This window comes from Tenrec ecaudatus, chromosome 4 (assembly GCF_050624435.1).
Source record: "Tenrec ecaudatus isolate mTenEca1 chromosome 4, mTenEca1.hap1, whole genome shotgun sequence".
Taxonomy (NCBI): domain Eukaryota; kingdom Metazoa; phylum Chordata; class Mammalia; order Afrosoricida; family Tenrecidae; genus Tenrec; species Tenrec ecaudatus.
In genome coordinates, this window is record NC_134533.1 from 21,658,467 (window position 1) to 21,670,214 (window position 11,748).

General features: G+C 36.9%; 1 protein-coding gene across 1 annotated transcript; it reads right to left on the bottom strand.

Moving 5' to 3' along the window:
- Positions 1-6,153: 6,153 nt before the first annotated feature.
- Positions 6,154-7,074, bottom strand: LOC142446541 (olfactory receptor 4A47-like). The gene has a single exon (XM_075548288.1). It carries the CDS (start codon positions 7,069-7,071, stop codon positions 6,154-6,156), a length of 918 nt encoding a protein of 305 aa, XP_075404403.1. The 5' UTR covers positions 7,072-7,074.
- Between the last annotated feature and the right edge of the window lie 4,674 nt (positions 7,075-11,748).

Below are 11,748 nucleotides of genomic sequence, written 5' to 3' on the forward strand. Positions count from 1 at the left end.
CTAATGTCAGGTAAAGCAAGCCCTCCAACATGATCCTTCTTCTTGAGGAGTTCTCTGCTAATTGTTAGTTTCTCCCCTCTCCATATGAATTTGTTAATCTGTTTTTCCAACACTTTGAAGAAAGATGCTAGAATTTGGAGTTGGCATAGCATTGAACTTATATAGTGCCTGGGGTAGAATTGACATCTTTACAATATTGAGTCTACTAATCCAGGAGCATGGGATGTCCTTCCATTTGTTGAGGTCATCCTTGGTTTCTTTTAATTGTATTTTGTAGTTTTCCCCATACAGATCTTTTGTTTTTTGAGTCAGGTATATCTCTAGATATTTCAATTTTTGTTTGACTATTGTGAAGGGTACCCCCTTTTTGTTCTCCTCTTCTGTGTCCTTGTCCTATGTGTATAGTAGTGCAATAGACTGCTGTTTGCTGATCTTGTATCCTGCCACTGAGCCATATTCTTCTATTGCTTCCAGTATTCCTTTCATGGAGCTTTTAGGATTTTCCATATATAAAATTATATCATCTGTGAATAACGATAGTTTCACTTCTTGCTTCCCCAGATGAATACCTTTGATGTCCTTTCTTTGCCTTATATTGTTAAGTAGGGCCTCCAGTACGATGTTAAATAGGCATGGGTACAAGGGACATCCTTGTTTAGTCCCCTTTTTCAGAAGAATTGATCTCATCTTTTCTCCCTTGACTGCCACATTGGCTTTTTGTTTCTCATAGATAGTTTGTATTATATTGAGGAATTTTCCTTCGATTCCTATCTTCTTGTGTGTCTTAAACGAATTGGTGTTGGATGTTGTCAAATGCTTTTTCCGTATCTATCAATATTATCATGTGGTTCTTATAATTTTTCATTTCCATGTGGCAAATAGCACTAATGGTCTTTTGTACATTGAACCATCCTTGCATCCCTGGTATGAATCCCACTTGGTCATGGTATATAATCTGTTTTATATACTTTTGTATTCTATTGGCTTGTGTTTTGTTAAGGCTTTTTGTATAGATATTCATTAGGGAAATTGGTCTGTAATTCTCAGTTGTTGTTCTGCCCATACTCGATCAAGGAGGATCTTTTATACTGCTGAGTTCCTTTTAGCATATTCTTTGAGACTTTCTCTGTCCGGAAGACTCTCACTTCTCCATCAACTTTGATAGATAGTTTGGCTGAAGAGAGTATTTTTGTGTTATTTCCTGCAATTTTCAGAATATGCAGGTTCTGGCAGCCTGGTCTGAGAGTGGCTCCCAGATGGGGCACGGAGCTCTGTGAGGGGTTCACCGACTGGAGCAACCACATAGGATCCCGGGAACCCTGGGGCAGGGCGGGGAGGTGGTACTTGCTGGCAATTCTGCACGGATCACCGAGGCAGGGCGAAGCCTTTACCGTGCCCTGTAGAGCTGGTGGAGGCAGAGCAGACACCCCAAGCAACACACAAGAGACGTTGGGGTGTTCACAGGGAGTCCTGGCGATAAGGTAGGAGTCAGTTTCTGGTTCACAGAACTGCTCTGAGTTGTCTTGGGAATCGACAGACAGACTTGTAACCCCTACTTGACCCACAACTCTCCCCATTCACCAGTCTCCACCAAGCTCTGGTCATAAGCTACCTATCTGGCGGTAATCTTTCCCTGACTCCCATACAAATTCATTTTTCAGTTATTGCCACAAGGGGCAAAATCATAAGAACAACTGTGAAGATATGTCAGAACCAGGCTATGTTGCGTTCTGTTGTGCACAAAGTTTCTATGAGTCAGAGTGACAGAACTGTGCCTAACAACAGCAGCAACACAGTTGGAGAAGGCAACTCTTCTTTAGTCATAATTTAACTGCCTTCTAACCTGAGTGAGTCATATGTTTGACCTATTTCTGACAATGGCCCACTACTATCCATAGGATTTCAGTGGTCAATTCCTCAGAAATGGATAGCCTATTCCTTCTTCATAGTGTAGAAGCTCCGCTAGAACCTATTCACTGTGGTGACCCTGCTAGTATTTGAAATATCAGTGATATAGTTTCCAGAATCCCAGCAAACACAAGCCAATATAATGTAACAAACTGACAGCAAGTGGTAGTATAAAATTATAGGAACATTTATTAAGAATTTTTTTAATGTGAAGCTATTGTTTGTCGACATATCTTCCATCTAGGATTGCAGACTTCTGAAACCGGTGTTTCCACCACCTCTGAAACCCTTCCATAAAAAATCCAGTGCTGTGTGAGGGGCAATGCTGGGAGAGTGGAGGGTGAGTGGGTTGGAAAGGGGGAACTGATTACAAGGATCCACATGTGACCTCCTCCCTGGGAGAGGGACGGCAGAGAAGGGGGGGAAGGGAGACTCCAGATAGGGCAAGATATGACAAAATAACGATGTATAAATTACCAAGGGCACATGAGGGAGGGGGAGCAGGGAAAGAGGGAAAAAAAAAGAGGACCTGATGCAAAGGGCTTAAGTGGAGAGCAAATGCTTTGAGAATGATTGGGGCAGGGAATGTATGGATGTGCTTTATACAACTGATGTATGTATATGTATGGATTGTGATAAGAGTTGTATGAGCCCCTAATAAATTGCTTTTAAAAAATCCAGTGCCCTGTACTGGATACCACATCACCAAAGCAGTTTGTCATCCCTGAGAACCTCAGATTATATTCCCTTTGAGTAGTCTTTTAGTTTAGAGAACAAAAAGAAGTCAGAAGGATTGAGATAAGAAGTGTTGGCTGGAATGGATAGAGTGTCACAATAATATTCTTGATTGGCCACCCTTGCTAGCCACAAAAAAGAAATACCATATATACTCATGCATAAGCCAAGTTTTTTAAATCATTTTATTGGGGTCTCATACCACTCTTAGATCAATCCATACATACATTCATTGTCTCAAGCATATTTGTACATCTGTTCCCATCATCATTTTCGAAGCATTTTCTTTCTACTTGAGCCCTTGTTATTAGCTCCTCATTTTTCCCTCCCTCCCAATCCCTCCATCATGAACTCTTTATAATTTATAATATATTATTATTTTTGCATGTTTTGCACTGTCCAATGTCTCCCTTTACCCCCTTGCCTGTTGTCCAACCCCCTGAATGGGGATCATAAATAGGTCATTGTAATTGGTTCGACCTTTATCCACCCCCTTCCCTTTCTTTCCCTCTTGGTATGGCTACTCTCAATATGGGCCCCGGGTATTTTATATGTCATGAATTCCCTGTGTTTCCAGCTCTTTTCTGTACCCATGTACAGGTTCTGGTCTAGCCGGATGTGTAAGGTTGATTTAGGGTAATATATTTGTGGGGGGAGCATTAAAGAACCAGAGGAGAGCTGTTTGTGTCATTGGTGCTAGACTGAACCCTGACTGGCCTGTCTTCTCCCCAAGACCCTTCTATTAGAGGATGTCCAATTGTTTGGAGATTATAAGCAGGGTTTTTCAGCACATATTTAATGCAAGTTTTGTTGTAAAATAAGGTGCAACTGCTGATATTCGAGTCGGTTTGTACTCAAGTATATATGGTAGGTCCTTTCTCCTGATGGAAAAAAAGTCCAATTTCACTGGACCAGCGGATCCCTTTGAAGCCACTGTTTTGATTGTACTTTGCTCTCTGGATGATTGATAAATAAGAGACTCACGTCTGGATGATTCATTCTTTAAAGTCATCTTATTTACTTCAATATGGACAGGCGATTTTCTCATAATGCTTTGGAAAACATTACTTTTAAATGCTTTCAGAAGTTAAAATATTCCCTTAAAATTGAAAAATCATAGCATATGAGAACACAACTTCACTAGCTATGGAAGGAACTGAAATTATAAACTCTTTTCCCATCAGTATTTGAATTTTACCCACAGTTGATAGACAATCTCCCTTCTCTTGGGTCATCTTGGAAGTCTTCCAGGACTTCTTTCATATGCTTCAGCAATATAAAAGCGACAATTTCATGTAGGGAGCGTTTCAACAAACAGGTTAAAAGCTTTAATAATTTTAGAATATGTCTACTTGAGTATTGAGGAAAATGTAATATTACCCCTGACCACAAATTGTTTTTCCTTCATAATAAAAAGTATCCTCTTTTAAAAGGCACAATACAGAATATAGAGCCCTGGTGACTTAGTGGTTTCAGCATGATTGGTTCAACAGTTTGAAATCACCAGCCACTTTGCAGGAAAAAGATGGGGTTTTATACTTGTGTAAAGATTTAGTCCACCAGAGCCCAGAGCACTGTGACACTGAATACTTGATGGTAGTGAGTTTTGTTTTGTTTTTGAGTTAGACAACGTCGGGGGCACTAAAAGGATGGTCACAAGGTAAGCACTTGGAACTCACTAGCGGCTCTACAGAAGAAACATGGCTTTTCTGCTACTGTAAATATTGACAGCTTTCGGAAGCCACAGAGAAAGCTTTACTTTGTCCAATAGAGTCACCATGAATTCCAATGAATAAGAATAAGAAAAGTATATTACTGAGAAAACTTTTGAAACATGTTCAGAATTGCTTCATATTGAAAACAAGAACACCTTGGTTTAGATCCTAACTCTAAGAGCAATACTTGTTCACTTAGGCTTACATTGTGTGTCAGGGGCCCTGGTGATGTAGTGGCAATGAGTTTGGCTGCCATCCAGCTCTCCTTGTTCAGCAGTTCAAAACCACTAACTGCATCTCAGAAGAAAGGTTGGTTTTCTACTCTGTAAACCGTTAAAGTCTCAGAAACCCACAGGGAGTGGCTATGAATCAGAATTGAATTTTTGTAGTATTACACAGTGTGTCTCCATGAATGTAAAGGACTCATTTTCTCTACTCCATACCTCATAAATCAAGTATAATAGAAGAGGTAGGAACCAAGAACGTACATGATCATATGTTTCCTATGATGTTAGTGGTACATGTTGTTTCTTCTGAGCCTGATTCAGAAATGGATAGGTTCACAACTATTTTATGAAAAGGCCTCTATCAAATTAAGCAAGATGTTCTCATTTTTTCATTGCCCAATGCACTTCCCTCCAGTGTAAAAGGGGTGTGATAGTTGAAACAGCATAATATGAGAGCCTCTTTGTTGGCAATTACATCATGGCTAACAATGCATGTCAAGTTCTGAATCGTATATTAGAAGTTCATAAATTACTAATCCATTCAAAATTTACATGCAAAAGGCAAGATGAGGGCCCTATTAAAAATACAAGTCATTCTACCAAGATATAAATGCATATATTTAGAACTAACAAAGGTATTGTTAGATATTTTATACCATTAATTTAACACAAACCTTCATGAAAATATAACTCTCTAAAAGATGCTCCACTTGAGCATATGTAAAGATTTTCCTCTTAATAAAATAAGTAAATTTCAGTTATTTTTCTTCCTATCTACATAGTTCATTTAGATGCTTTTTGTATATTAACCTTTCTTGATTGATATAAATAAGTTTTTCAGAATGGCATAAATGCATAAGTTGACATCAACTCATTAAAATATTGGAAGTAAAAGCATACTTGAAAAAGCAACACTAAAAAAATTTTATTTTTTTAATTGGAGATTTATTTCTGAAATATTAGAACCATGGAAACCCAAAAGGAAACAATTCTAGTTTGTAACACCTGGAGTGATAGTAAGGAAAAATTGACCCAGCTTTAAATAGATTATTAATATTACAACTCTGAAATATAACTTCCTCTTCAACATTTACATACTAAGCAAAATTAATATATTTGATTTTAATTATACATCATGTATAGAAAAAAATTGGAGAGAATGCTCATATGGGCTGTGTGTGTGGTCAATTTTTTATGATATTGTGTTTTATTGTACCATAACAAAATTTGTAAGGAAAGCGCTAAATTCTGAAAAAGCATTAACTTTATTTAAGAAATAGACATGGTAAAGTCTTTTCTCAACTAAATAAATCTTTAGTACTAAATGCAGGATGAATCATCACATATTATATACATCTTAAGTCTCATCATAGCAATATTGTACTAAAAATAATACATAAATTGTTCTAAGTGGACATTTGAAAAATATGTGTTAACATGTACATGGCAAGTTCCACAATAAATGATGTTGAATATCAAAATGTAATGAAATTTATAATTATGTAATTACACAAGATTCTTGGAAAGTTCATTATTTCCAAAAATAAGGTTTACATTTATTTCCCAAATTATTTGCACTTTGTGATCCAGGCTTTCTTCATTGCATTTTTCATCTCTGCATTTCTTAGAGTATAGATTAAAGGGTTCAACATAGGGGTGATGACAGTGTAAAACACACTCAGTGATTTGTCGATGGGCAGGGTGGAAGGAGGTCTCACATACATGAAAATACAAGGGACAAAGTAGAGGACCACCACAGTGATGTGGGAGCCACAGGTGGATAAGGCTTTGCGTCTCCCTTCCTGACTAAGGTTCTTCAGGGAATGTAAAATGACTCCATAGGAGATGAGCAACAGAATAAAGATGACCATACATATTGCTCCATCATTGGCAACCACGATGAGACCAATGACATAGGTGTCAGTGCAGGCAAGTTTTATTAATGGGTACATATCGCAGATGAAGTGGTCTATGATATTGGGTCCACAGAAGGGAAGGTTGTAAACAAAGGGAAGCTGAACTGTAGAATGCACAAAACCTCCAACCCAGGCCAACAGTAATAGTAGAACACATACTCGTTGGTTCATGATGGTCATGTAATGCAGAGGTTTGCAGATAGCCACATACCGGTCATAGGCCATAACCACCAGAAGTAAAACCTCAGCACCACCAACTAAGTGTCCTATGAAAATCTGAGTAATGCAAGCTTTAAATGAAATGGTTTTCTTCTCATAGAGTAAGTCTATAAACATATTTGGAGTAACTGTAGTAGAATAAACAGCATCCATAAATGATAAGTAGCCAAGAAAGAAGTACATTGGGGCATTGAGGGTTGGGCTAACCACCACAGTCACAACAATGAGGAGATTTCCTACCATTGTGACCATGTAGATTAGAAAGAACATGACAAATAATACTTTCTGTCCCCGAGGGCTCTGCGTGAGCCCCAAGAGGATGAACTCAGTCACATTGTTCCTTAGTTCCATATGATCCTTGTATGTCCTTATTTCAAAGTACAGAGCATGTGTACCTGTCAATATAATGATGCCTGGTGAATTTTGAAATCTTAAGATAACTTATTTATTCCAATATTAAGGATTTATATACTCAATTATTAAGGATTATCATTTATTATTTTCCAATACTAAGATTACAAGAATATAAAACTGATGAAAATATGGTCTCTAGCCTTAGCTATCATAGGACTAATGGCAAAACAAATGAGGAGTATGCATGGGGAAAAAAGATTGTTAAATAAAGGGGCTTTCTATATTAACTTTTCATCTGAAAGTGATTCCTTTTGTACATGTAACTATGTTATGCAATATGATAAGCAAAATAAACTAAGTACAAAGATTTAATGTTGAAACAAAATAAGATTTACTTTATATTTACTTTCAAGAAAAATTGTTTTCGACATTACAGGAATGGAAGAATTCTCTGTAACTGAACATCCAATTAGACATATTTGACTATTTCACAAATATATGGGACTTTTATAATACAACAAAGATAATCAATAGAGAAATTAATTTTGCATAACCATTTACACTTTAGAGAATGTATGCAATATAAATATCTAAAATAGGGTAAATAATTCTAACTTGCTGACCAGCAAAAGACAAACAACCTAATGACAGTGTGGGGAAAGCATATAAGTAATGAGGTAAAGGAAGCGTATGTCTAAGGGTCATCAACCATGTGAGAGAATGAGGACGCTCACCTGTAAACAGCAAAATGCAAAACACAATAACAGATATTACTTTATTCCCTTCTGTCAGAAAAAGTTGGAAAAACAGTTTATAACTATAAATGTAAACATATAATTTCTTACAATATAAACCAGCAACTGTAACGTGCTCATTTATTAATTTTGGGGGGAAAATATCTTATGAAATTAAAAATATATATCACAATAATTACATTATTTTTAATCTATCCTATAGGCATTAAACCACCAGTACATAATAACATACCCATGAGAATTAATTATTAGGCATCAAAAAGCAAGAACATAAAAAAAGGATTCTGAGTGAATTCCCACTAGTAGAAAAAAAGTCAAAGCCAAACAAAAAATTACTAAGTAGATTACATCTATTGATAAGCAATAATTAAAGCTATGCTTGTACTTTAAGAGAATTCCCACAAAGTAGTGTTAAATGAGAAAGAAATAAACATAAAACTGAGCTTATAAATGTTTGAAAGTGATTATACAAATACAGGAAATATGAAACTTTGTTTTGTTGTAAACAGATTACATTTGGTATAGAGATATAAATAAAAGTTTAAATTGATTTTGAAGGCAGATTCTAAATAAAAGCAAGAAAAATTGCACATTTCCATATATATATATAATACTATTAATATCCACTGCACTTTTAAGTATTTAAGTAATTCTAGTAATAGCATCAAAATAAAATCCAAATAATCTCTAGATCTCTATTGACCTTGACTTCAATATTATCTGACCTCACACTTTCCGCACCTCGTCTTCATGGATTGTCCTTCTTTGTCATTATTGTCAAGCCCTCTGCATGTGCACTAGGTCCTGTTTCCCTTGTCACACTCAAAGCAGTGCTCCTATAGTTGCTTCGTCCAATTCCTGTACCACTAGTTTTCCTCCAAGTTTTACATTATTCTGTCCAGACATTGTACAGTATGAAATAGCCATTGATGAAATAATCTACACAACACAACTGCACATCTATTCACACAAACCCCCCTATTCTCAATTCTAAATAAAACCCCCCACACATTGACAAATCCAATGGTCAATTGCAGTCCTTTTCTTATTTAGCCAATCATGTCTATGGATTCAAGTACTAACTTGCTTACATAACAACACCTTGAGCTCTTGAAAGTCAATCATTTAAGTTTTATTGCTACTGCCCCATTTTCTGATCATGAAAATATTTGCAGCAGTGCTTGAAGAACATTTCATTTGATTCCATAAAGGAATTTATAATAGTCTGCCCACTATTACAAATGTAGGGTATTCATATTTAATATTACAATATTATATGTGTTGTACTTACCAGTAAGTTAGATCTTAAGAATATTCATATTTGTGCTAAGGAATTTATCCTGGACCCATATACCATGAAAATATTCAAAAATAATCATACAAAAAGCCAGTCAATTTTCATATATTTCATTCTTCACAATTTCTAATGTGATTATCAGGATCACTTAGGAGAGTATTGAAAGCCTAGGACTTCCCAAATCACAATACTATGCATACTAGACCTAACTCAAAACCTATTGATTACTAAGCATAAAAATACTCCCTGAGTTACCTGAAGCATTAAAAGACAGTTACTGGACTGGAGTTGTGAAGGTTGGTGTTTCCTCCCTTGTCATAAAAGGTAACATGTCCATGTCCTGATGCCATCTCTCTGGCCACAGGAAGATAGCAGGTGCATCATCCTCACATCAAGAAACACTTCTATAGGTTCAACTCTTTCTATATTTCAAAAAGACTGTCTCTGCTCAGTTTCTCAGAAGAAAAATGTGCTTTTTATATTTTTATTGGAATTTTAAAAAGAAAATGAAAAATGTCATGTTACCCAAAGAAGTCTGAATCTTCATTGTAAACTTGTCCGACGAACAAAGGAAAGTTAAATAAGTAGTTTAAGGTTTAAAGAAAAGTCTATGCTCTGAACAAAAAAAACTGTGAGTTGTTTAGATAAAAATTTTACAGCTTGTATTGTAGAAGTAAAGTAGTCAAATAATGTTAAGAGCATTCTGAATTTTAATCCTTCATACTGGCATGACTCTATACAGCATAGTTGAATATTGGCTTGCCTGAAGGATGGATAACGATCTCAAATTCATATATTGTTATGCTCTGAGTTCATGATTTCATTTGCTGAAATAGCTATTCACTTAAATACTTGTAGTGACAAACACTCTCTGTGGTAAGAGCAAAAATCTGTGGACACTTTATTTACATTTGAACTGCAACCCTTAAGCCCTAGTCATTCAATTTCTTCAGCCCCAAAGGTGACTCTGCATAATTAAAATCATTGGGCCTTACTCATAATTGCTAGAGGAGTTTCTACTCTCCAGAGAGCCACATAGATCAAGACTTTTACAACCAGTGACCTCAGGGAAGAGAATCACAGCAGAACACCCTGAAGTTAAATCACCAAAAGGGAAAAAGATTGGACAGAATTGGAATATGTAAATATTCTCTTGCTTAATTTATGACCCTCAAGGAAACCTTTTGGGTGTATAAGATTCCATTTTAAAGGTGTAAACTTAAACCTTATCAAAAGGGGATAAATACCATTGTTTACAGAACAATGCATTAGGAACAACTCAAATGCACATAAAGCAGAGTAATACCCTGCTGTGCTCTTCGAAAACATCTATTGGAGTCCTAAATGCTTTACTTGAAGGTGAAAAGGCCTCCGTTGACGCATAGAATCTATGAAGAGATGGTTAGTCATGTTAGCATGAGCTCAGACTGAACTAGGGTGGGTGTCATTGGTGTTCTAAGCATGAGAAGATGCACAGACACAGAGTGACAAAGGATCTAAGCATACATTAAATTGGAGAATCAACCTAGGAATTCCTGGAGCGACCAGAGAGCTAGGGGAGGGAGAACAGATTTTCCTTCATTGCCTCAGGAGGAATTCACACAACAATCCACACACAGGGAATATTTTCCTCCAGAGTCATCCATCATAGGCCTGATGTGGGACTAACTGTGATATAATAAATATCTGTGCTTTATAGCCATTCATTATGTAGCATTTTGTTATGAGATCATTAGGTAACTACATCCCTGTGTATCGGGCTGGTTGTCTAGAGAATCGTATACAGTGATAATGTATAACACAAAGTTTCATGTCAAGAAGTAGTTCTATATCGAGAAAGCATCCTAGCCCAGTCCAACTCATCCATAAATCCAGTGCTAGTGCATAAATCCCTCTTCAGATCTACACAGCCACATGCCAGTGATACACAATGTTGAAGCAGGAAGTACAATGTTCCCAGGGCAAGGTGTGCAGAGTCACATGGATCCAAGGTCAGGGTGCCAACCTTGTTCAGAGTTGGGTGGCCCACATGAGTGCACCCCTTGAGGCAGGCATAGAGCCCTAACAGACAAGAAGTAAAAGTGGCAGAAAGGAGCAGGTTCCAGAGTCCCTCACTCTCATGTAAAAGGCCACACCCCAAAGGAGGTGCCATCAAGCTACCATTTGATTGAAAGACTTCATTCCACTGCTACACAGGAGTGTCCCAATCATTTCCTTTTGGTAGATACCAACTCATAGCAGACTGTAAATGCTCATGGAAGTAGAACATCCCATCGTTCTCCTGCTCAGGGGCATCTAGGGACATAAAATCATGCAACTATCACAATCCCCCTGACAGTGAAAGTTGAGTTTGTCGCACAGAGAGATTCAATGAGGCAGATGACATCCGATCATACACACTGGATGAAGAAAATTGATTTCAGAACAAGTAATTGTACACTTGATTCAGGGCACATCAAGTAGGGCTCGGTATTCTTAGGGATTGCATTGCATTCTTTCAAAATATAGTTTGGAGTCCTAACCACTGTGCCTATGAATGTGATTCTGGTAATCATGTCTCTAAAGGTATTATCTGTTAGTTTAACCTCAGATCAAGCTGGAGTAAGGGGATTTCCACTCATA